The sequence below is a fragment of the Heterodontus francisci genome, chromosome 9 (assembly GCF_036365525.1).
Source record: "Heterodontus francisci isolate sHetFra1 chromosome 9, sHetFra1.hap1, whole genome shotgun sequence".
NCBI lineage: Eukaryota > Metazoa > Chordata > Chondrichthyes > Heterodontiformes > Heterodontidae > Heterodontus > Heterodontus francisci.
Window position 1 is genome coordinate 110,596,001 of NC_090379.1, and position 27,001 is coordinate 110,623,001.

General features: G+C 45.9%; 1 protein-coding gene across 1 annotated transcript; it reads right to left on the reverse strand.

The window, feature by feature from the left end:
- LOC137373390 (EEF1A lysine methyltransferase 3-like) lies at positions 1–26,331 on the reverse strand. Its single transcript, XM_068038206.1, has 4 exons — positions 26,308–26,331; positions 25,944–26,216; positions 7,669–7,780; positions 1–443 (listed from the first exon to the last, which is right to left on the reverse strand). The coding sequence occupies exons 1-4, from the start codon at positions 26,329–26,331 to the stop codon at positions 1–3; spliced, it is 852 nt and encodes a 283-aa protein (XP_067894307.1).
- Between the last annotated feature and the right edge of the window lie 670 nt (positions 26,332–27,001).

The window sequence follows — 27,001 nt, forward strand, 5'->3', positions numbered from 1 at the left end:
TCAAATGGCCTCCTCCTGTCCTGTACGATAATACATCAGCAGATCATCTCTGGTCGTTGAATTCAATTTGATAATTTTGTATACATTGATATCTTTATCCTCGACTCTGTGAACAAGTTGGCAGTTAAAATGCTGAGGTAAAAGCTTCTCGTGGAAGGTGATAGACTGGTTCCCTTTTCGTAATTTCGAAGCGAGATAAATGATGGTTGGTTCATCGGACAGGTGTAGCAGAGTCTTTAACAGCAAGGGGTAGGCGAGAGAGGTATACACAATATCCGAACCCAGGATGAAGTCATAGTCAGTAGGAAACTTTATGTGGTCCTTACCCCAGGAAAGGGCACAGACCTTTGAACGATGTCTAGCGGCAGAGGGGATATTGGTGGAGACATTGTGTTCTATTTGACTCAACACATTCTCTTGGTCTGTCATAGTAACATCTCCACCTGTCAAAAAGAATGAAAAAGATATTACCAATTGCCATTTATCTTACAAGTTGATTACAAACGTAATGCTCCACTATGGTCACAGAGGCAATAAAGGGTATAATCTTCCACAGAGGAGTGTGGCATTGTAAGTCGATACCACCTGACAGGCATATGGGGTTGGTTTCTGAGCCATACAGTCTGCACCAGGCAGGCACTCCAATCTCAGTATCGCTCAAATGTGCTGAAATCAATCGCATCTTCGCCATGGAGGATGGCTAAATCCCAGCTTTGATCTGAACCAAGTAGAATATGATTTATCCAAACAAAAGCTATTTTTTGTGTGGCAAAAGTCAACCATTCTACAACACTTAGTTGTGGATTATCGTTCTGGTCATAAATGAACACCCAGTAAACATCCATTTAACTTCAGGACATTGTGTTGAGACAATGCTTCACACAATTTTGAATATATACTTGAAATGGAAAAAAAAAAATGGAGAGCCATGAGGAAAGAGCAGGAGAATTGGATTGACTGGATAGTCATTTGAAGAGCCAGTACAGTCATTATATCCTCCTTCTGTGAAGTGAGTGTCTATTTTATAATTCTCGCCAGTGCAGAAAAGATCCTGGTCAAAGGATCAAGCTAGTGCTATTGTACTGTATTACTGGCTTTCTGCTATTGAAAACCTTCAAAATAAATCTGACAGAAATTATCTTCTGAATGGCAGCATTCAGTTACTGCCACAATGTGGTTTGCCCCAGAGCATCACTGCAGTGCACATTGTCTGCAGTGATTAATGCCACAAAGGCCCTTAAAACTACAGGATATTTTAGTTTTGGTGTCTCTAATTACTCAATTCAAAAATGCAGGGCAAAATGAATCAGGAAGGAATCTGTTCTTGAGCTTGTCCTTAAGGTACCCAGGCGTTCAAATGTATTATAGCAGTTCAAGAAGGCAGCTCACCACCACCTTCTCATGGGCAATTCGGAATGGGCAATCAATGCTAGCCTGGCCAGTGACGCCTACATCCCCTGAAACGAAATTTTTAAAAAAGGCCCAAACCACAATTTCCCATCAAGTCACCTCTCAGCCGCTTCTAACCAGCGCATATCACAAGCAGGGTTAAAATATAGCTCAGTATAAATATTAACATATCACAACTAGTGAAAACACTAATTTACAATGTTCTGAAAATCATTTAAAAAGACAGAAGATTGTGAAGTCACATACAATGCAATGAAATGTACAGTCAGTAGTATTTAAATTAGTTCTCATTAATTAGCAAGAAAACCCGATGGAGAGATTTCCAAGGATTCTGACAACACATGCACACAGATATATACACATTTATGTACTTACACATATATACAGAGACATATGCACACACACAACCACAAACATAACCTACATATATACACACACATATATATGCATACATACACACATACAGACAGACATACACACACATATATATTACACACACAGGCTGCAGCATTTCCCTACATAACAACAGTTACTATGCTTAAAGTAAATCACTGGCTGCCGGTGTGAGAATACAAGCTCCTTTTCTTTGTGAAAGACATTGCTTTGAGCTGACCCCTTGCATGCAAAGCGGAGCTTTGAACAGTTTAAATGTTTTTGGCTCCTGCTTGAATCCAGCTTTACAGCAATGTTCTCCCAGTAGATATTAATAACTTCTGCAGTAATACTATACTGCAACTAATTTAAAAATAGTGTGACGAGGACAGCTGGGGACAGAATATTAGTACTTAAGTAAATTGTTTTCTATGTTCTTTGAATGCAACAGCAAGCTAATGGAATTTGATCACAAGAGTCTTAATGGACCAGCATCAAGTTCCTAAAACTAATCATAGTGTGAATATTTGAATTATTGTCACTATCTGCAGTTTAACACAACAAAATGCTGAATTCTAGAGAATACATTTGAGCACATGGGTACTTTAAAGACAAGCTCAGTTCCAAGTCATGGCATGTGGCTTTGAGGGGAACTTGCAGGTGTGGGCTGCTCTTGTTGTTCTCGGTGGTAAAGTTCATGGGTTTGGAAGGTACTGCCTAAGGAGCCTTGGTGCATTGCTGCAGTGCATCTTGTAGTTGTTACACACTACTGTCACTGTGCGTCAGTGGTAGGGGGACTGAATGTTTGTGGACGGGGTGACAATCAAGCAGGCTGCTTTATCCTGGATGGTGTTGAGCTTCTTTTGTGTTGTTGGAGCTGCACCCATCCAGACAAGTGGAGAGTATTCCATCACACTCCTGACTTGTGCCTTGTAGATGGTGGACAGGATTGGGGGAGGCAGGAGATGAGTTACTCGCCGCAGCATTCCTAGGCTCTGGCCTGCTCTTGTAGCTACGGTATTTATATGGCTAGTCCAGTTCAGTTTCTGGTGAATGGTAACCCCCAGGATGTTGATAGTGGGGGATTCAGCGATCGTAATGCCACTGAATGTCAAGGGTAGATGACTAGCTTCTCCCTTTTTGGAGATGGTCATTGCCTGGCACTTGTGTGGCGTGAATGTTACTTGCCACTTATCAGCCCAAGGCTGGATATTGTCCAGGTCTTGCTGCATTTTTAGATGGACTGCTTCAGTATCTGTGGAGTCGCGAATGGTGCTGAACATTGTAAAATCATCAGCGGACATCCCTACTTCTGACCTTATGATTGAAGGAAGGACATTGATGAAGCAGCTGAAGATGGTTGGGCCCAGGACACTACCCTGAGGAACTCCTGCAGTGATGTCCTTAAGTTGAGATGATTGACCTCCAACAAACACAGCCATCTTCCTTTGCCCTTGGTACGATTCCAACCAGAGGAGAGTTTTCCCCCGATTCCCATTGACTCCAGTTTTGCAAGGGCTCCTTGATGCCATACTCGGTCAAGCGCAGTCACTGTCACCTCACCTCTTGAATTCAGCTCTTTTGTCCATGTTTGAAGCAAGGCTGTAATGAGGTCAGGAGCTGAGTGGCCCTGGCAGAACCCAAACTGACGTCACTGAGCAGGTTATTGCTAAGCAAGTGCCGCTTGAAAGCACCGTCAATGACACCTTTCATCACTTAACTGATGATCAAGAGTAGACTGATGGGACGGTAATTGGCTGGGTGGGATTTGTCTTGATTTTTGTGTACAGGACATAGCTGGGCAATTTTCCACATTGCCGGATAGATGCCAGTTTTGTAGCTGTACTGGAACAACCTGGCTAGGGGCGCGGCAAGTTCTGGAGCACAGGTCTTCAGTATTATTGTCAAATGTTGTCAGGGCCCATAGCTTTTGCAGTATCCAGTGCCTTCAGTCGTTTCTTGATATCACGTGGCTGAAGACTGGCATCTGTCATGCTAGGGACCTCAGGAGGAGGCCGAGATGGATCATTCACTCGGCATTTTTGGCTGAAGATTGTTGCAAATGCTTCAGCCTCATCTTTTGCACTGATGTGCTGGGCTCCCCCATCATTGAGGATGGGGATATTTGTGGAGCCGTCTCCTCCTGTTAGTTGTTTAATTGTCCACCACCATTCACGACTGGATGTGGCAGGACTGCAGAGCTTAGATCTTATTCGTTGGTTGTGGGATTGCTTATCTCTGTCTATCGCATGCTGCTTACGCTGTTTGGCATGCAAGTAGTCCTGGGTTGTAGCTTCACCAGGTTGACACCTCATTTTCAGGCATGCTTGTTTCTGCTCCTGGTATGCCCTCCTGCACTCTTCATTGAACTAGGGTTGATCCCCTGGCTTAATGGTACAGTGGGGGATATGACGGGCCATGAGGTTACAGGTTGAGTACAATTCTGCTGCTGCTGCTGCTGATGGTCCACAGCACCTCATGGATGCTCAGTTTTGAGTTGCCAGATCAGTTCCAAATCTATTCCATTTAGCACGGTGGTAGTGCCACACAACACAATAGAAGGTATCCTCAATGTGAAGATGGGACGTTGTCTCCACTGGGACTGTGCGATGGTCACTCCTCCCAATACCGTCATGGACAGATGCATCTACGGCAGGGAGATTGGTGAGGATGAGGTTAAATATGTTTTTCACTCTTGTTGGTTCCCTCACCACCTGCCGCAGACCCAGTCGAGCAGCTATGTCCTTTAGGAATCGGCCAGCTGGTGCTACCGAGCCACTCTTGGTGATGGACATTGAAGTCCCCCACCCAGAGTACATTCTATGCCCTTGCCACCCTCAGTGCTTCTTCCAAGTGGTGTTCAACATGGAGGCATACTGATTCATCAGCTGAGCGGGGGCTGTCGATGGTAATTAGCAGGAGGCTTCCTTGCCCATGTTTGACCTGATGCCATGAGACTTCATGGGGTCCAGAGCAGATGTTGAGGACTCCTAGGGCAACTCCTTCCCGCCTGTATACCACTGTGCCACTTCTGCTGGTGGGTTGGTGATTGAGGTGCCTGGGACATTGCCTGCAAGCTATGATTCGGTGAGGATGACTATGTCAGGCTGTTGCTTGAATAGTCTGTGGGACAACTCTCCCAACTTTGGCACAAGCCCCCAGATTTTAGTAAGGAGGACTTTGCAGGGTCGACAGGGCTGGGTTTGCTGTTGTTGATTCCGGTGTCTAGGTCGATGCCAGGTGGTCCGTCCGGTTTCATTCCTTATTGACTTTTTAGCGGTTAGGTACAACTGAGTTCCTTGTTAGGCCATTTCAGAGGGCATTTTAAGAGTGAACTACATTGCTGTGGGTCTGGAGTCACAAGTAGGCCAGACCAGGTCAGGAAAGCAGATTTCCTTCCCTGAAGGACATTTCAGTGAACCAGATGTTTTTTTGCGATAATTGACGATGGTTTCATGGCCATCATTACACTAGCTTTTTTTTTAAATTCCATATTTTTTTAATATATTAATTGAATTCAAATTCCACCTTCTGCCATTCAAACCCATGTCCCCAGGGGAATACCCTGGGTCTCTGGGTTACTAGCCCGGTGACAATACCACTACACCACCGCCTCCCCATTGACCCCAAATGTATTAAAAGGAACCAAATGGTCAAAAGGTAAAACTCCAGCAGGACAAAGAACAAAGAACAGTACAGCACTGAACAGGCCATTCGGTCCTCCAAGCCTGCGCCGATCTGGATGCCTGCCTAGACTAAAACCTTCTGCACTTCCGGGGACCGTATCCCTCTATTCCCATCCTATTCATGTATTTGTCAAGACGCCTCTTAAACATCGCTATCGTACCTGCTTCCACCACCTCCCCCGGCAGCAGGTTCCAGGCACTCACCACCCTCTGTGTAAAGAACTTGCGTCGCACATCCACTCTAAACTTTGCCCCTCGCACCTTAAACCTATGTCCCCTAGTAACTGACTCTTCCACCCTGGGAAAAAACTTCTGACTATCCACTCTGTCCATGCCACTCATAACTTTGTAAACCTCTATCATGTCGCCCCTCCACCTCCGTCATTCCAGTGAAAACAATCCATGTTTATCCAACCTCTCCTCATAGCTAATGCCCTCCAGACCAGGCAACATCCTGGTTAACCTCTTCTGTACCCTCTCCAAAGCCTCCACGTCCTTCTGGTAGTGTGGCGACCAGAATGGCACACAATATTCTAAGTGTGGCCAGACTAAGTTCTGTACAGCTGCAGCATGACTTGCCAATTTGTATACTCTATGTCCCGACTGATGAAGGCAAGCATGCCGTATGCCTTCTTGACTACCTTATCCACCTGCGTTGCCACTTTCAGTGACCTGTGGACCTGTACACCCAGATCTCTCTGCCTGTCAATACTTCTAAGGGTTCTGCCATTTACTGTATACTTCCCACCTGCATTAGACCTTCCAAAATGCATTACCTCACATTTGTCCGGAATTAAAGCAAAGTGTGAAAATAGGCAGCCTGCTGTGTGAAAACAAGAAGATTAGCAGAATTCCAGAGGCCCAGATAGAGGACAAAGAAGACAATAGTGCCTTGAATCTGAAACAAGATAGCTTGGTACCAAGGACACCATGTTTTCCTTGCTATAGTCAAGCTTGTTATTGGAATGTTTACAAGCTGTTAGGAAGTCCGAGCATGGAAAACAGTTGAAGCCAGAGATCATGAGACTATGACATGGCAAGGCCAGGCAGAAAACACCTCTGGTAATTGGTCTGCTAAAACCATAGCAAGACAATGATTGAGTTAAATTGGTCTCCATATGCTTTGCTGTATGACGAAGGTAAAAGAAAGGGTGCAGCAAGCACTTAGGTGTATGTGTAATTGGTCAGAGGTTTGGGACCATCCTACAGATAAATCCTCGTGGAAGGATAGGCTGGCAGAGGGACCACATGTGTATGTGTCACATTGACTGATGCGACAGTGCCTGGGGCATGACCATTGGGTGTAGTCACATGGGAATCATGCTGCTACTCAGGGCTGATGGTAATGCTGTTACACTTTGATACTATTTCTCAGACATTAGCATCTGTCAAGTCTTATTGAATAGAATATAACCAAATATAACTACTGTCACCAATAAGGGTATCACTTCGAATAATTTCAGAACTTGCGAGTGAAGGGGTTAAAGGGTTAATTGACCTTGACACCCCTAAATTTTAACTGTGTGCACAAATACATTTATCTATGTATGTGGGAGTTAGTGGGGTGGGTAACTCCATGACAGAATAATCATGTGAACCCTCTGGTTGGAGCAGGTTTGTTGGACTGAGAATCATTTTCTGACTGCCAATTTTCATAAATTCTTAGTTGAGATGGGATTCTAATGTTTTCCATTTCTTGTGGATCTTCTCCACCCTCATGGCCTCTGAGGTGATGCTGACTGTGACACTGAGCATGACACTTAGCGTTTGTGATACGAACTGTGACGCTGACTGTGATACTGAGTGGGACGTTGACTGTAACCACTGAGTGTGATGTTGAGTGCGAAGATACCAAAAGGCAGATTTTTTTTACACTGGAGTAAATTTATACTATACTGATTTTACTTGAATAGGGATGACTGTCCCTCAGTGAAAACACCTCTTTACATGGCCAGCTGACAAAGTGAATATTTAGCATAAGTAGACTGAATAACTTTCAAAACAAGCAAACCTGGCGTTTTCAGTCACGGCATTCATCAGTCAAGCCTATGTGTATATAATATAGAAATAGAATAATATATGTGCTTGTTTTTGTGTGTGTATATGGTATTTTATAAACATATATTATATACTTTCTTCATCATTGCCCATGTTACTGTTTACATTAACAACATAAGTTCACAGTCACCCTTTAACTCACCCAGCAGAACAGCTAGAATCCCCACAATTCCAGTGCCAGACCCCAATTCAATCACCTTCCTGCCAGAAAAATTGATCTTCTCCTGCTCAAAGTACTGGCAAAGCACAATAGCCTGGAAAACAAGTCAGACACTCACATTAGAATAAATTAATTGTAAAAAATGGTGCAAACCGTTATAGTAACAGTCAGTGAGGCCAAGCATGGAGGGAGGTGGGATATGGGTATGGACATCTCCTTGCAGATAGGAAAGAAGATTGGCTTGGGAGCTGTTGATACCCTGTTAAAATAGCACTTCCCAGTGGATTCAAAGCAATATGGGATCAAGTTGATTGAAATCACCATCGGCAGTGCTGGACTCAAGGTAGGGAGCAATGCACAAGAAGGTCAGCGAGTTTATAGGGTGGTTTATAGGGCTGGTGTCTTGGAAGGGGTGCTTTGATTATGGGATTTAAACAAAAGGACCAGGAGTTTAACTTTAAGCCTATGGTGGTGGTGGCGTGTGGGAGATGTGTTAGGGTTGGGAGGGGATGCAGTTGGTGATCGTTTGCAGTCAATGTAGATGAGTGAAGATGGGTTGCTGGATGAAAAAGTTATATGAGCAGCAGAGTTTTAGATGAGCTTGGATTTCTGGAGAATGGGAGGCCCTGCAAGGAAAGGATTGAAGTAATAGAGCCTGAAGATGAGAAAGGCATGTAGGATGGGAGAAGGGTGATGTTTTATGAGGTGCGACTAAGCAGTCTTTATGATGGAGAAGATGAGGGCAGAAACTCAGCTTGAGGATGCCATGGTTGTGAACTGGCTGGTTCAGCCTGGGACAGTGGCCAGGAAGGGAGCTGAAGACAGCGGGGAGGGAGTAGAATTTATGGCGGACCAATGACAATGACTTTAGTCTTCCCAATGTTTTGTAAGGCAAGCTAAGACTTTTTGACAATCATTCTGATATCACAGAGGCATTTGACAGAGTTGGTGGAGAAGTAGAGCTGTCTGCCATCTGTGCACATGTGGAAGCTGACATCATAGGAGAGATTATTGGAGACTGTACCCAAACAGCCTGGATCACCTTTGTAGAGTGAATAATGGACATTCTGGCAAGTCAGAAAAACCAAGCTAATTTTCATCCATTAATTCGATTTATGCATGTACTCTGATCTGCCCAATTCCCCAGGAATCACTGCACCCAATGAATCAGTGCCCGTGGTGCAGACCCAAGGAAATATTCCCTTGTGTCTGAGGATGATGTTGCCAATGCATGTAGATACACAGGAACCCAAGAACTAGGAGCAGGAGTAGACCATATGGCCCATCGAGCTGACTCCACATTCAAAATGATCATGGCTGATCTTAGAATTCAACTCCACTTTCCCACCCACTTGCCATATCCCTTCATTCCATAACAGACCAAAAATCTGTCTATCCCAGCCTTAAATGTATTCAACGATGGAGCATCCACAACCCTCTGGGGTAGAGAATTCCAAAGATTCACAACCCTTTGAGTGAAGTAATTTCTCCTCATCTCAGTCCTAAATGATCAGCCCCTTATTCTGAGACTGTGTCCCGTGTTTTAGGTTCCTCGACTAGCAGAATTAATCTCTCAGGGCTGAATCGTGTGGTCACGCTGCCTGGAGCGGAGGTGGGCATATAAAATGGCGTGCTGACACGCACGAGCCGCGCACCGCCATGCCGCTGCGATCTTGAGCCCAGTGGCTCATTATTATATGCAGGGCAGCCGCGCCCCCCCCCGACATTCACGTGGTGGGGGCGGCCTTGGTGCCGCTGTGAACGGCATCAACTGTTTCTGTGCAGGTGCTGGCGCCATTTGTAAAGGGGTGTGAATAAACTGCAGAGTTACCCCCGTCCAACCCCCACAACACTACCAATGCAGAGTTGACCCCTTCCCCCCCAACAACAAATGTAGAGTTTCCCCTTTCTCCCTTACACCCCCCGCCCCCTCCCCCCCCCACCCCCGCCCCCACTACACAACAAATGCAGAGTCCCCTCCTCCCCACCTTGGTGGTGTCAGCTTTCCCTGGATGGGAAAGTGAGGGCTCAAAGTGCCGCACGTCACACTGAAGATCTGGAGCTGCAGGTAAGATCGCTCCGGTTTTCATTTTAATTCATGCCAACAGGTAATTTAAATGTAAAGTCGGGTCCCGTCACAGAGCGATGGAGGGCCCGCCACAGAGCTTCCCCATCGCAGGGAAGATCGGGCCCAGCAATCCTGGCATTGGGTTCCATGGCAGGCCATTGCTGCTCTGATTTTCCGGCCGCCTCCACAGAGCCTGACATTGGGCTGGGAACAAAATCCAACCCTCAATGTCTACCCCATCCAGCCCCTTTAGAATCTTACATGTTTCAATGATATCACCTCTCATTCTTCTGAACTCCGGACAAGACAGGATCAATTTACTTAGCCTCTCATAGAATCATAAAAAGTTTATGGCACAGAAAGAGGCTACTTGGCCCATCGTGTCTGCCCCGGCCAAAAAACGAGCTAGCATTTGGTTTGTAGCCCTGCAGGTTACGGCACTTGATATGCATATCCAGACAACTTTTAAATGAGTTGAAGGTATCTGCCTCTACTGCCCTTTCAAGTAGTTGTTTCCAGTCCACATTTGCTAAATCACTCCTCAGCTTAGGAAGATTGGCCTTGCCCCAATTGAGAACTCTAACTCCTGTTCTGTCCTTGTCCTTTTCCATAATTATGTTAAGACTGACTGAATTATGATCACTATCACCAAAATGCTCTCCCACCGCCTCTCCTTCAACCTGCCTATCCCCATTTCCTAAAACTAAGTCTAAAACTGCACCCTCTCTTGTTGGACTTGCTACATACTGGCCAAAAAGGAGTTGCCATTCCCGTCCCTCCTTGAGCCATATTTGTGTAATAGCTGTGATATCATACTGCCACAGGTCTATCTGTGCCCTCAGCTCATCTGCTTCATTTGCTATACTCCTTGCATTGAAGTAGATACCCTTAAGCACTGCCAAACTTTTTATTTTTATTTTCTAGTTTCCTCTGCCTCCAGACTCATCCATTAATTTTCTCCTTTCCATTTTCATTTCTGATTTTGTCTCAACTGAGTCTACCCTTAGGTCCCCGTTGCCCTGCCATACTAGTTTAAACCTTCCCCAACTGCACGAGAAAAATGTCCCACAAAGAACTCAGTTCCGGCTCTGTTCAGGTGCAACCCGGCCTGCACTGGTCCCATTTCACCCAGAGCCGGTCCCAATATCCCAAGAATCTAAAACCCTACCTCCTGCACCAACTTTTCAGCCATGCATTTCTCTGTCTTATTCTTCTATTCCTGTACTCACTTGCACATAGCACTGGGAGTAATCTGGAGATTATTACTTTTGAGGTCATGCTTGTTAATTTCTTACCTAGCTCACTGAACTCTTTCTGCAAGACCACATCTCTCTTTCTACTTATTTCGTTGGTACCAATGTGGGCCACGACTGCTGGTCCCCACTCAGAATGCTCTGCAGCCGCTCAGTGACATCCTTGACCCTGGCACCAGGCAGGCAACACACCATCCTGGATTCATGTCAGCCTGTCTGTTTCCCTGACTACTAAATCTCCTATCACTATTGCTCTTCCAGCCTTCCTTGTGCCCCCCGTGCAGCTGAGCCACCCATGGTGCCATGGCCTTGGCTCTGTTTGCATCTCCAGATAAACCATCATCTTCCTCAGTATTCAGAATTGATTACCTGTCAGAGAGTGAGACGCAGTTAGTGATCTCCTGCACTGCCTGCCTGTTTCTTCTGGTGGTTACCCATTCCCTCTCCCCCTGCATACTCTTCAGCTGCGGGGTAGACGTGCTATCCATGGAGCTCTCATTCTCGCAGATGCACCACAGCGTCCCCAGATGCTGCTCAAGTTCCAAAACCCAGTGCTCAAGGAGACGGTGGTGTAGTGGTATTGTTACTGGACTAGTAACCCAGAGACCCAGGGGATTGCTCTGGGGACATAGGTTCGGATCCCACCATGGCAGAAGGTGGAGTTTGAATTCAATTAATACATCTGGAATTAAAAACTAGTCTAATGATGGCCATGAAACCAGTGTTGATTGTCATAAAAATCCATCTGGTTCACTAATGTTCTTTAGGGAAGGAAATCTGTTGTCCTTACCTGGTCTGGCCTATATGTGAGTCCAGACCCACAGCAATGTGGTTGACTCTTGAAGGGCCCAGCAAGTATCAAAACCACTACAAAGCCAATGAGGAATGAAACCAGCTGGACCACCTGGGCACTGGAAATGACAATGGCAAACCCAACTCTGTTGACCCAGCAAAGTCCTCCTTACTAACATCTGGGGGTATGTGCCAAAGTTGGGAGAGCTGTCCCACAGACTAGTCAAGCATATTCATGGAATCATACATTACAGACAATGTCACAGACACTGGCATCACCATGTCTGGGTATGTCCTGTCCCACCGGCAGGACAGACCCAGCAGAGGTGGTGGCACACTGGTATACAGTCAGGAGGGAGATGCCCTGGGAGTCCTCAACATTGACTCCAGACCCCATGAAATCTCTTGGCATCAGGTCAAACATGGGCAAGTAAACTTCTTGCCGAGTACCACCTACTGCCCCTCCCTGAGCTGATGAATCAGTATTCCTCCATGTTGATTACCACTGGGAGATAGTATTGAGGGTGGCAAGGGTGCAGAATGTACTCTGGGTGGGGGACTTCAATGTCCATCACCAAGAGCGGCTGGATGGCACAATTGCTGACCAAGTCCTAAAGGACATAGCTGCTAGACTAGGTCTACAGCAGGTGGTGAGGGAACCAGCAAGAAGGAAAAACATATTTGACCTCATCCTCACCAATCTGCCACTCGCAGATGCATCTGTCCATGACACTAGTGATAGGAGTGACCTATGAAGTGACCTTGTGAAGACGCATTGAGGATACCCTCCGTTGTGTTGTGTGGCACTACGACCATGCTAAATAGGATAGATTTCAAACAGATCTAGCAATGCAAAACTGGGTATCCATGAGGCGCTGTGGATCATCAGTAGCAGCAGAATTGTAATCAAACCACAATCTGTAACCTCATGGCCCGGCATATCCCCACTCTATCATTACCATCAAGCCAGGTGATCAGCCGTGGTTCAATGAAGAGTGCAGGAGGGCATGCCAGGAGTAGCGCTAGATATCCCTCAAAATAACGTGTCAACCTGGTGAAGCTACAAGCCAGGCTACTTGTGTGCCAAACAATGTAAACAGCTTGCGATTGACAGAGCTAAGTGTTCCCACAACCAACAGAAAAGATCAAAGCCCTGCAGAACTGCCACATCCAGTCATGAATAGCGGTGGTGAACAATTAAACAACTAACTGGAGGAGGTGGCTCCACAGATATCCCCATCCTCTGCGATGGGAGAGTCCAGAACATCAGTGCAAAAGATAAGGCTGAAGCATTTGCAACGATCTTCAGCCAGAAATGGCGAGGGGATGATCCATCTCAGCCTCCATTTGAAGTCCTCAGCATCACAGATGCCAGACTTCAGCCAATTTGATTAACTCCACGTGATATCAAGAAATGACTGAAGGCACTGGATACTGCAAAGGCTATGGGCCCTGACAATATTCCGGCAATAGTCCTGAAGACCTGTGCTCCAGAACTTGCTGTGGCCTGAGCCAAGCTGTTCCTGGACAACTACAAAACTGGCATCCACCCGGCAATGTGGAAAATTGCCCAGGTATGTCCTGCACACAAAAAGCAGGACAAATCCAACCTGGCCAATTACTGCCCCATCAATCTACTCTCGATCAACTGTAAAGTGATGGAAGGTATCATCAACAGTGCCATCAAGCGGCACTTGCTTAGCAATAACCTGCTCAGTGATGCTCAGTTTGGGTTCCGTCTGGGCCACTCAGCTCCTGACCTCATTGCAGCCTTGGTTCAAACATGGACAAAAGAGCTGAACTGAAGAGGTGAGGTGAGAGTGACTGCCCTTGACATCAAGGCAGCATTTGACCGAGTATGGCATCAAGGAGCCTAGAAAAATAAGTCAATGGGAGTCAGGGGGAAAACTCTCCGCTGGTTGGAGTCTTACCTAGTGCAAAGGAAGATGGTTGTGGTTGTTGGAGGTCTATCATCTCAGCTCCAGGACTTCACTGCAGGAGTTCTTTAGGGTAGTGTCCTAGGCCCAACCATCTTCTGCTGCTTCAGCAATGACCTTCCTTCAATCTTACGGTCAGAATTGCGGATGTTCGCTGATGATTGCACAATGTTCATCACCATTTGCGACTCCTCAGATACTGAAGCCGTCCATGTAGAAATGCAGCAAGACCTGAACGATATCCAGGCTTGGGCTGATATGTGTCAAATGACATTCACGCTACACAAATGCCAGGCAATGACTATCTCAAACAAGAGAGAATCTAAGCATCTCCCCTGACATTCAATGGCATTAAAATAGCTAAATCCCCCACTATCAACATCCTGGGGATTACTGTTGAACAGAAACTGATCTGCAGTAGCTATATAAACACTGTGGCTACAAGAATAAGTCAGAGGTTATGAATCCTGTGTTGAGTAACTCACCTCCTGTCTCCCCAATGCCTGTCTACCATCTACAAGGCACAAGTTAGGAATGTGATGGAACATTCTCCATTTGCCTGGATGGGTGCAGCTCCAACAACACTCAAGAAGTTCGTCACCATCCAGGACAAGTCACCATCAACCCATTTGATCTACACCCCATCCACTATCTTCAACATTCACTCCCTTCACCGCTGATGCACAGTGGCAGCAGTGTGTACCATCTACAAGATGCACTGCAGCAACTCACCAAGCCTCCTTAGACAGCACCTTCCAAACCCGCGACCTCTACCACCTAGAAGAACAAGAGCAATAGATGCATGGGAACACCGTCACCTGCAAGTTCCCCTCCAAGCCTCACACTATACTGATTTGGAACTATATCACCGTTCCTTCACTGTTGCTGTGTCAAAATCCTGGAACTCCCTTCCTACCAGTACTGTGGGTGTACCTACCCTACATGGACTGCAGCGGTTCAAGAAGGCAGCTCACCACCACCTTCTCAAGGGCAATTAGGGTTGGGCAATAAATGCGGCCTAGCCAGCGACGCTGACATCCCATGAATGAATAAATAATGACACTTCCGGCACATATCATTATCTAGGATATGAGAAGCAGCCTGGAGTTGCCTCATAACACAGGATGTGCACTCTAGAGGTTGGAGCAGCCCTGCCATTCCATTTTTTATTAGTTAATAACTTTGCTACCGCTGATAAACCTTTACCAATACTAATAAACCTTACGGCTATTAATAAATCTTACTAATGTGAATAATGTGTTCTAATGTGAATAAATCTTATGAATGCTGATAAACCTTATTAATACTTAATAAACCTTATTGGTAGTAATAAACGTTACTATTGTTATGATTCTGTAGTTTTTTTCTGGGAAAAATGAGGTGCGACTTTAAGGCTGGAAAGGGAGCAGTATTGCTTTAAGGCGGCAAGCTCTAAAAACTGAGACAAAGAATGCATTTTTGTTGCCACGGGATACAGCCATTTGGAAAATGTGAGTCAAAGAGTGCATTCTGGTTGCCTGGGATACAGCCATTCAGGACCAGAGATTGAGAGATACATTATTACAATTTAATTTTAAACTGGCTTATAGTGGAAACAGACTGTTCTAACTCAGAGGCACAGACAGACAGCTGGACCAGCATATACTGAAGGAAATGAGAGCTCTCTCTTGGTTTATTTAAACCTTATTTATTACTCTCAGAATTCTGATGTCAAGCCAGATTAATTTCTTAGCAGAAAATAACCAATGCGGTTGGTGAGGCGAATAGATGGTATAATTTGGCTGGGTCTTTCTTTAATTTGGAAAGTTTAAACTGATATGTTAGGCGATCTGCGGAGGGACAGGATTGAATTAACAGTGCGTTTCTCCCACCACAATCAGAGTTATATATTTTCATTGGGGGTTTTCACTGAAGCGGTTGGTCATAACACCATAAAAAAGCTAAGACAGACCAGTTTATTTTTTGGTTCAGATAACTAGGAGGTACTCACCAGCCAATCACCCACCTGCATCCCTGGTTGGAATTTTTCGACTCCTGGCAATTCTGGGGCAGACGGGTCAGATGCGGCCGAGTAAACCGAATCCGCTCCACGCCGCCCACCCACCGGCATCATGCTCGGGGCAGCCAATTAGCAGCCCCTCGGCATATTCGGCATCCGACAGGACGCGCGCGTCAGCTGAAGCAGTGGATTTGGGGGCGGGGCCAATGTCAGCCCTTTAGAAAGGCAGATAGCATTACAAAGATTTGGGGGTGGGACCAATGTCAGCCCTTTAAAACATAGGAACATAGAGACATAGAAAATAGGAGCAGGAGTAGGCCATTTGGCCCTTCGAGCCTGCTCCACCATTCATTATGATCATGGCTGATCATCCAACTCAGTAACTTGCTCTGGCTTTCGCCCCATACCCTTTGATCCCTTTGACCTAAGAGCTATATCTAACTCATTTATGAAAACATACAATGTTTTGGCCTCAATTGCTTTCTGTGGTAGCGAATTCCACAGGCTCACCACTCTCTGGGTGAAGAAATTTTTCCTCATCTCAGTCCTGAAAGGTTTACCCCGATCCTTAGACTATGAACCCTGGTTCTGGAGTCCCCCACCATTGGGAATATCCTTCCTGCATCTACCCTGTCAAGTCCTGTTAGAATTTTATAGGTTTCTATGACATCCCCCCTCACTCTTCGGAACTCCAGCGAATATAATCCTAACCGACTCAATCTCTCCTCATATGTCAGTCCCACCATCCCAGGAATCAGTCTGGTAAACCTTCGCTGCACTCCCTCTATAGCAAGAACATCCTTCCTCAGATAAGACCCATTTATCCCTACTCTTTATTTCCTGTCCGCCAATTAATTTTCTATCCATCGCAATACACCACCCCCAATTCCATGCACTTTAATTTTACGTGCCTAATCCCTTATATGAGACTTTGTCGAAAGCCTTCTGAAAGTCCAAATAAACCACATCCACTGGCTCCCCCTCATTAACTCTACTAGTTACATCCTCGAAGAATTCTAGTAGATTTGTCAAGCATGATTTCTCTTTCGCAAATCCATGCTGACTCAGTCTGATTCTACCACTGTTCTCCAAGTGCTCTGCTATAAAATCTTTGATAATGGACTCTAGAATTTTCCCCACTACCGACGTCAGGCTGACTGGTCTATAATTCCCTGCTTTCTCTCTACCTCCCTTTTTAAATAGTGGGGTTACATTAGCTACCCTCCAATCTGTAGGAATTGTTCCAGAGTCTATAGAATTGTGGAAGATGACCATCCACTATTTCTAGGGCCACTTCCTTAAGTACTCTGGGATGCATACCATCCCCATACCTGGGGATTTATCGGCCTTCAAACCCATCAATTTCCCCAACACCATTTCTCTAGTAGTACTGATTTCTTCAATTCCTCTCTCTCACTAAGCCCTGTGTTCCCCAACATTTCTGGTATGATATTTCACAGAATCACAGAATAATACAGTGCAGAAGAGGCCCTTCGGCCCATCAAGTCTGCACCGATGCATTAAAACACCTGACCTGTCTATCTAATCCCATTTGCCAGCACTTGGCCCATAGCCTTGAATGTGATGACGTGCCAACTGCTCATCCAGGTACTTTTTAAAGGATGTGAGGCAACCTGCCTCTACCACCCTCCCAGGCAGGGAATTCCAGACCATCACTACCCTCTGGGTAAAAAAAGTTCTTCCTCAAATCCCCCTTAAACCTCCCGCCCTTCACCTTAAACTTGTGACCCCTCGTAACTGACCCTTCAACTAAGGGGAACATCTGCTCCCTATCCACCCTGTCCATGCCCCTCATAATATTGTACACCTCGATCAGGTCACCCCTCAGTCTTCTCTGCTCCAGTGAAAACAACCCAAGCCTATCCAACCTCTCTTCATAGCTTAAATGTTCCATCCCAGGCACCATCCTGGTGAATCGCCTCTGCACCCCCTCCAGTGCAATCACATCCTTCCTATAATGTGGTGACCAGAATTGCACACAGTACTCCAGCTGTGGCCTTACCAAAGTTCCATACAACTCCAACATGACCTCCCAGCTTTTGTAATCTATGCCTCGATTGATAAAGGCAAGTGTCCCATATGCCTTTTTCACCACCCTATTAACCTGCCCTTCTGCCTTCAGAGATCGATGGACAAACACGCCAAGGTACCTTTGTTCCTCGGAACTTCCCAGTGTCAGGCCATTCATTGAATACTTCCGCATCACATTACTCCTTCCAAAGTGTATCACCTCACACTTTTCAGCATTACATTCCATCTGCCACTTTTCTGCCCATTTGACCATCCCGTCAATATCTTCCTGTAACCTAAGATACTCCACCTCACTGTTAACCACTCGGCCAATCTTCGTGTCATCCGTGAACTTACTGATCCTACCCCCCACATAGTCATCTATGTCGTTTATATAAATGACAAACAATAGGGGACCCAGCACAGATCCCTGTGGTACGCCACTGGACATTGGCTTCCAGTCACTAAAACAGCCGTCTGTCATCGCTCTCTGTCTCCTACAGCTAAGTCAATTTTGAATCCACCTTATCAAGTTACCTTGTATCCCATGTGCATTTGCTTTCTTGATATTTGTGTCCTCCTTTGTGAAGACAGAACCAAAGTATGCATTTAGTTGGTCCGCCATTTCTTTATTCCGCATAATAAATTCTGCTGTTTCAGACTGTAAGGGACCTACATTTGTCTTCACCAATCTTTTTCTCTTCACATACCTGTAGAAATTTTTACTGTCAGTTTTTATTACCCTCAAGCTTGCTCTCGTACTCTATTTTCCCCTTCTTAATCAATCCCTTGGCAAAGACCATAACAATGGGGCAGCCGCTCAGGGCAATACATCGGAGGAGGAGTTGTGCGGTGACCAACTGACTGCAAAGTCAAGAAGTGAAGGCAGACTGACAGTGCCCAGGGGCAGAAAAGGGGAAAACATTTGCAGAAGAAATCCAGAGTGATGGAGGGGAGAAGGTTCAACACAGCCCTCAGATTCTTTGGGGAATCTCTGCAGGTCTCCTCCAGGCAGTGGAGGCGAGGCATGACATATTACTCAATGCCGATGGCCGAAGAAGGCTTGCAGAAGTGACCAAGAGGGCCTGGCTGGAGGTAGCCGAGGAGGTCAGCAGCAGCTGTGTGGTACGGAGGACATGGCTCCAGTGCCGCTTCACTCTGCCCGGGTAAGGGGGACTCCTCATTAATGTCATTCTGAATGTGTCAGGGAAGGGTCAGTCTATCCTAATGATGCAAGGTGAATACCAGCAATAAGCAGTCCTTGCCTGCTGCATTGTATTGCAGGATGGACTGATCTGGGATGCATGGTGATCCAATAGTGTTCAATTTGAGCACTGCATTGTAGTCGCGCTGAAATGGAACAACAAACCCAACGGGTGAGGGTGTGAGAGACCAAATCATATATCTAAACTAGGTGTGCTTGTTGAAATAGGAAGAGGGCCCACAATACCCGAGAGAGGTCGCGGACCGGTGGTGGCCAGGCCAATCAGTCATACCTGACCAGTATGGAGGAGGATGCCTTGGTGCTGGCAGGGGAGGACGGAGGACGCGCCATAGCAGATGGCTAGGTTGGCGGTCCTGGCTGTCAGACTGAGTGAACCATGCTGTGATGGGAGGGTGTAAGGAGGGGGGGGAGCGTTGGGGGGCAGTTGAAGTGGTGATGGTCTCATGCACTAAAGTGTGCTAATAAAAGTTGATTCACACAAAGATCAAAATGCAGTAAGGGGCATGTGCCTAAATACGTGATCAAACTGATCAATCCAATTTTTCCTGCAGATGAAGCGCATCAGTGGCCAGGAGGGGTCTCGGGGGCTCAACTGTCCACCTCTGAGGATGAGGAGATCGCCTCAGAGGGTGCACCGTCACATCACCGCACTCACCAAGCGCCAGCACAGAGACTTCCACCACGGTTGGGATTACTGTCTCCGCAGAAGTGATGCAACTTGCCGGCACAGCACAGTCGTCAGACCAGCCAGTGCAGAGACACAAGCTGATGACGCACCTCTGAGAACATCCATTCATCGGAAGATGTTGCAGGTCCAACATGCCGTGCATGGGCATCTGGCGGAGTTGCCAGAGATGCTGCGAGCCATAGCCCATATTCTGGAAATGTCCATTCAGGGCATGTCAGCTGCAAACTCTCAGGCATTTGTCCATCTGGCATCCTCCGTTGACAGATCGGCAGCTGCAGTGGAGGGGCCAGTACTGGAAGCTGTGATCTCAGGGAGAGTGTAGCCTCCCTGGTTCACGCCATCAGAGTGCAAACTCAGATGCGCATGCGGCAGGTCGAAGCTGTTCATCACACTGAGGTCAGCTTTGAGGACTAGTCGAGCCTCAGGAGGGCACAGGGGCAGCATCCGATAGCACATGGAAGCTCCTCTCAGAGCGCTCCTGATGCATCATGCAGCCCCTTGCTCCCTCCGCTAGTGATATGTCAACCGCAAACTCCCAGGGTGTTCAAGGGTGCAGAGGGCGACCGTGAAAGTCATCAAGAGCAGGGTGGCAGCCCGATCAGTCACCTGCCTCTGGTGAGTCTGGTGGCGAGGAATCGTCCACACGTAAGAGCACTCGCAAATGTTTTAAGAAATCACTGTAACATCACTTCTGGTTCACTGGGTTACCTTCCGATTATTTATTTGAATTTGACATTAGATCATTGTAAATAAATTTGTGCTTTGAACATTTAACTTTGCATATGTCGTCCATGAGGCTGCATCAGACATCATTGTGCTGCTCATGCGGTTATATATGAGATGTCACACACTTGGGTTGGGTTCATCGTGACATGATGTTGTTTTTAATATGATCATTTCTTCCTTTGGATGAGTGTGTCCTTCCCCTCTTGCAATCCCACAATGGCTCACTGCATGTCACAATGTGATATCTTTGCATGGAGTGATCCTCTCTAGAGAAACGCCTCTCTATTAGGGCATTCCGGGTCTCTCTTGCTCTTAATTCCAGAGGACATTCTGCTTCCTCTGCAATGCCATCATGTGGGTGTTGCCCATCGTCCTCATCAGAATCTCCATCTTCATCTGATGACGCCTCACGGTTACCTTGAACCTCCTCAAAGGCGTCTCCCCTTTCCATCACAAGGTTATGCAAAGCGCAGCAAAACGACAATCATCCTGGAGCCCCGTGCTGGCGCGTAATGCAGTGATCCACCTGAGCGGTCCAGACACCTGAATCTCATCTTGAGCAAGCCAATCGTTTGTTCGATTGTCACTCTGGTGGCCGCATGGCTCTCATTAAAGCATTCCTCAGCAGAACCCATTTGGATTCTCACAGTTGTCATCAGCCATGTCTTCAAAGGACAACCCCTGTCGCCAAGTATCCAACCTTCCAGTTTGTCTGGGGGACTGAAAAGAGCAGGCACCTGGGAGTTTCTGAGAATGTATGCATCGTGGCAACTCCCTGGATGCCGTGCACAAACCTGCATAATTCTCTTCTGATGATCGCATACAAGCTGAAAGTTCAATGAGTGGAAGCCTTTTCGGTTAATGAATGCCCCTAAATGACCCGCTGGTGATCTAATTGCCATATGCATACAGTCTATCACACCCTGAACCACTGGGAACCCTGCTATTGCACTGAGTCTTCTTGATCTTTTAGGCTGGCTGGTGTTGTCCATTTTGAAACAAATGCATTTTTCAGACGTGCTAACAATTTCATCAGTCACAACCTTTATGCAGTGGTGCACAGCTGCTCGGGAAACTCCGCATAAGTCTGTCGTCGAAGCCTGGAAAGAGCCACATGCATAAAAGTTAAGGGCGAAGGTCACCTTTAGAGCGACCGGCATTAGATGGCTACCGAGGCAGTTTGAGGCTCCATCCGCTGCCAGCATCTCACAAATAAATGTCACAGTCTCACGTGACAGATGCAGCCTTCTTCTGTACTGGCATTCCGACAGCTGCAGGTAGCTCCGATGCGGCCAGTATACTCTGCCTGTTGGGTAGGTGCGTCTTCTGACATGTGTTCGCTCTCGCCCGACTCTGCTGCCTGCTCTCCCTCCCACATAATGGGGAGCCACTTGACCAGCTGCTTGCACACGCCCATGCCCAACTGTCCTTCAGTCCCTGATTGGGACTTGGTCTTCCTCCTCTGAATTGCTGCCTCCAGAATGCACAATTCCCATCGTTGGACTGGTTACCAGATTCAATGATTAAATCTCAAGCTCCAGCTGTCAGGACAGGCACACAGAACCCACTTCTGTCCACTCACTGACTCAGGACAGATAGGTTCTGAGCTGCAGTGAATCACACATCAGCAAAAACTCTCACAGATAAGAAACGCCAAAAATTTTACCTCCAACACCCTTACTGATTGCCTGCCTTCTGACCTTTTAAAGCAGCCGGTCCCCAACTCGATCACTGACCTGATTTATGGCCATAAGATCAGACAGCCACGTAAATTTCCCATAAGTTGGGTTCTCAACTATTTTAAGTACTTTCAAATTACTTGCGGTTGGGTGGCAAGCAGCATCTCGATCGCGCCCGACTTCCTGGATTGTAAAATGGCATCGGTGCATGGTGAGGCCAGGAACTGACCCAACGTCATCAGATGTCATTTTACCACCTGGATGCCTCCGAACTGACCCAATTACAGCAGGTGAAATTCCGGCCCCTCTGATGTCACATTTCTATTTTTCTTTCTGAATGCCAGCAGACTGGTGGTAGCCCCAGCAGCAACAGCTAGCCCCGCTCTGGTCTCGTTGTTTCATGCTGTCTGAGGAAACTCTCACTCTCTCTGTCTCTTGCTCTCTCTCCCAGGCTCCTTATGCCCTTCTTCAGTCTCACTGCTTCTCACTCTCTAAGAGAACTTTCTCTCTCTCTCTCTCACAGGCTCTTTATGTCCCACTCCACTCTTGCAGCTTCCTGCTCTCTGAGTGAACTCTTGCTCTTGCTCTCTCTCTCTCTCTCTCTCTTGCTCTCTCCCGGGCTCTTAATGCCCTGCTTCGCTCTCGCTGTTTCCAACTCTCTGAGTGAACTCCTTCTCCCTCATCATAGACAACCCCCTCAACCCAAGGACTAATCTACTGAAACTTTGGTGTACCAACTCCAATGCAAATATATCCTTTCTTAAATGTGGAGACCAAAACTGTGCATAGTACTCCAGGTGTGGTTTCACCAAAACACTGTACAATTGTCGCAATACTTTCTTATTTCTGTACGCCAATCCCCTTGCAATGAAGGCCAACATGACATTTGCCTTCCTAATTGCTTGCTGTACCTGCATGTTAACTTTCTACATCCCTTGTACAAGCACACCCAAGTCTCTTTGAATATCAATACTTCCACATCTTTTAAAAAATATTCTGCTTTTCTATTCTTATGACGAAAGTAAATAACTTCACACTTCCCTACATTATACTCCATCTGCCATCTTGTTGCCCACTCACTTACCTTGTCTATATCTCTTTGCAGCCTCACCTTTTACCCACAGTTCACCTTTGTATCATCAGCAAACTTAGATAAATTACTCTCTGTTTCTTCATTTAAGTCATTAATATAGATTGTAAATAGCTGAGGCCCCAGCACTAATCCTTGCGGCACTCCAATATTTACTGCCTGCCAACTTGAAAATGCCCTGTTTATGCCCATTTGATGCTTCCTGTCTGTTAACCAATCATCTATCCATGCTAATATATTGCCCCCAACTCCATGAGCCTTTATCTTGCCTATTAACCTTTTGTGTGGCATCTTATCAAATGCCTTTTGGAAATCCAGGTATACTATGTCTACTGGTTCCCCTTTAGCGACCCTCGTAGTTACATCCTCAAAAAAACTCTAATAAATTTGTCAAACAGGATTTCCCTTTAGTAAAAAACATGTTTTTTTCTAATCACACGATGCTTTTCTAAGTTCATTGTTAAGACTTCCTTAATAACAGATGCCAGAATTTTCCCAATGATTGATGTTTGGCTAACTGACCTGTAGTTCCTGGTTTTCTCTCTCCCTCTTTTCTTGAAAAGCAGTGTAACATTTGCCAACTTCCAATCTGATGGGACCATTACCAAATCTAAGGAAGTTTGGGAAATCATAGCTAGCACATTCACTGTTTCTGCAGCTATCTCTTTTAGAACCCTCGGGTGTAGGCCATCAGATCCCAGGGATTTGTTGGAGTTTAGTCCCCTAAATTTCTCCAATACTTTTACTCAGCTTATATGAATTTCCTTAATTTCTTCACTCTTTTTATCCCCTAGGTTACTGTCTATTTCTGGTAAGGAACTTGTGTCTTCTACTGTGAAGACAGACACAAAATATCTGTTCAATGCCTCTGCCATTTCCTCATTCCCCATGATAATTTCTCCTGTCTTTGCTTCCAAGGGACCAAGTTTACTTTAGCTACTCTCTTCCTTTTGATATACCTGTAAGAGGTCTTACAATCTGTTTTTATATTACTGACTAGTTTACTCTGATATTGTATTTTTTCCTTTTATAATCAACTTTCTGGGGGCCCTTTGATGAATCCTAAAACACTCTGAATCCTCAGACTTGCTATTCTTTTTTGCAACATGGTAAGCCTCTTCTCTTAATCTAATATTATTCTTAACTTTCTGAGTGAGCCACTTGCTTGCTGAGTTTTTGTTTTTCAATGGAATCTATTTTTGTTGAACAATTTGAATTGTTTCTATAAAGGTTTCCCACTGTTCATTTACTGCCATACCTTTTAGTCCATTTACCCAATTTACCTCAGCCAGTTCTCTCCTCATTCCTACATAATTGCCTTTGCTTAAGTTTACGATTGTTGCTTGTGATTGGAGCACGTCACTTTCAAACTTAACATGGAATTCAATGGTATTATGATCACTGTTTCCCAATCGATCTTTTACTATGACATTGCTAATTAACCCTGCTGCATTACACAATACTAGATCTAAGATAGCTTTATACCTTGTCGGCTCCTCAACATATTTGATGAGGAAGTGGAGGGAGCCAGAATAGATATTTGGGGGACTTCAGAAGTTATGCAATGAAGATAGGAAGAGATTAGAAATTATCTTGCTATGATTGAATAGGTAAGAGTGGAACCAAGTGCGGACAATCCCATGACAGAGGATGATGGAGGAGGTGCATTGCAGTGAGATGGTGTAGTTGATCATGTGAAGGTCTGCAGTGAAGTCTAGGAGGACAAGGAAGCATAATGCATCATGGACATAGCCATAGTTACAGAAAATGTGACTTGTGACTTTAGTTAAGGCCATTTTGGTTATGTGGAAAGTATTGGCATAGGTTGGAGCTGGAAGCTGACAACACCTTCAAAGATGTTGGAGGGGAAAATCGAGGTTGTATTATCGGGCACTAGTTAGGAAGGACATAGAGGGGCTGAGAATTAGTGTATTTTAGGATGGTAATTATTATAGTGGTTTTGATAGATAGATGGATAATGCTTGAAGCGGAGATCCATTTATATTGTCACAAAGGCCTTGAAAGTCATAGATTCTATTCTTGGTCTGTACTGGATTACATTATCTCAGCCGTGGTTGCACCAGGTGCGATATATTTTGCCTGAGCACCCCTTGGCTAATGAAAGGAAAATCAGCCAGGTTTCCCCTTGTTAAACCAGTGGCTGATATCGAAATATAAACATAGTGGGGGTGGGCTTGTTCTTAAAATTTGAGCTAGACCAGTTAAGTATGAAATCAGGAAACATTTGTTTTCACAGACAGTCTAGTGGAAAACTGTAACTCTTCCCCAAAAGGCCATCGACGTTGGGTCAGTTGAAATTCTCAACACTGAGCTGGTATATTTTTTTGTTAGGGCATCAAGAGATATGGAGAAAAGTGAAGTAAATGGAGTTAAGGTATTGGATCTGCTGTAATCCAATAGAATGGTGGAACATGCTCGACTGGCTCAATAGCCTACTCCTGTTCGTATGTTATTAGAATGGGATTAAGTGTGGAAGGCAGTGAATCAGCTGTAGTGCGGACATTTGAATATAACAAGGACACAAGGCAAGTTATAAGCAAGAGCTCGTCCCCTGTATATATTGTCTAGAATGACCCCAGGAACCAACTCTCCACCACAAAAGATTACAAATCCCTTGCAATAATGGAACCTACAAACACCCAGAAAGATTGCTTTACAAAATAAAAATGATTCTTATTAACATATGACACATGGCAGAATCGTTTTTCCTGTCCAATCAATAGGCTGGCATCAAGCCAACTGACTTACAGATTCCCAGATAGAAGCAGAGAACCCCAAGTTGCCGCCGAAGTATCGAGCGATGTTTAAAAGGTGTCCGCAGAATGTGAACTGCTTCTCGCATATGTTAGGGTTTGGAAGGAGCCATTCAATCGAGGGGGCAGCGTTACCAGAATTCTCCTGGCGCTGGAAGCTCGTCATCTTCTGCAATATTCCCTTGAACTTCTCGTGATTTCTGATGCTTCCTTTCTGATCACTGGAGCGATTCTGGCCTGGATCAGTTGAAGTTCCACTTGTACGAGCCTGGCTGAATGAAAAAGGACCTTCAGAACTGTCGTCTAGAAAAAACCTTCAACTGTTTATATACAAAATTGATGGGCTGAAAAATACTAACCTGTTCGTCAAGAGTGCCCCACATTCATGACCCCTGGAGCATCGTGGCCAAATATATCGACCATCCCTCCCCACACCCTCCATAACCCCGCCCAACAGTCTTGTGATGTCCTGGGAGAATCAAAATGCAGAGAAATAATCAGGCCCCAATAACGGATAAATACTCTACAAAATTCCTCTCTGACCTCCTCAGGCGATCAAAGTTAGGCCAAGAGATCACTGCGAACAAGTGTTATCTGTAACGACACCTCGGGCTGGATTTTATCCAGTCAGCAGGAGCGCGAGTGGAGTTGTGGCTGCCGAATAATGGGGGTGGACGCGGACAGCCAGTCTCATTACGTCGGTGCTCGATTTTGTCAGTGGCGAGAAAACTCTAAGGCTACGTTGCTGCCACAACACCGGTGTGACTGCAATTCGAATTGGTGAACAGCTAATTAGAGTGCATTAGTATTGATTTGAAGGCAATTTTATGGCGATTTCAGCTTTAATTAACGGCACACAGGGCCTTCAGGTCCCCGGCCACTTAAAGGTGGCAGCACCGAGGTGAGGCCTCAGTGATGCCACGGGAAGGCAGTCATGGGGACCAATGAATAAGGGAAGGGGGGAGCGGAGGCCATTGTCGGCCTATGGGTGCTGGACAGGCTACACAGGTGGGCTCACTGTCAGGTATAAGGTTCATCTGGGCGCCTTCTCAG

What these genes read in the sequence shown, in the direction of transcription:
- LOC137373390 (XM_068038206.1), bottom strand. Translation starts at nt 26,331, where the DNA reads ATGTGGGGCACTCTTGACGAACAG. An exon ending in GGGGCACTCTTGACGAACAG is followed by an intron (nt 26,217 to 26,307) that starts GTTAGTATTTTT and finishes TCATTCAGCCAG; the next exon opens with GCTCGTACAAGTGGAACTTC. An exon ending in GATTCTAGCTGTTCTGCTGG is followed by an intron (nt 444 to 7,668) that starts GTGAGTTAAAGG and finishes TCTTTTTGACAG; the next exon opens with GTGGAGATGTTACTATGACA.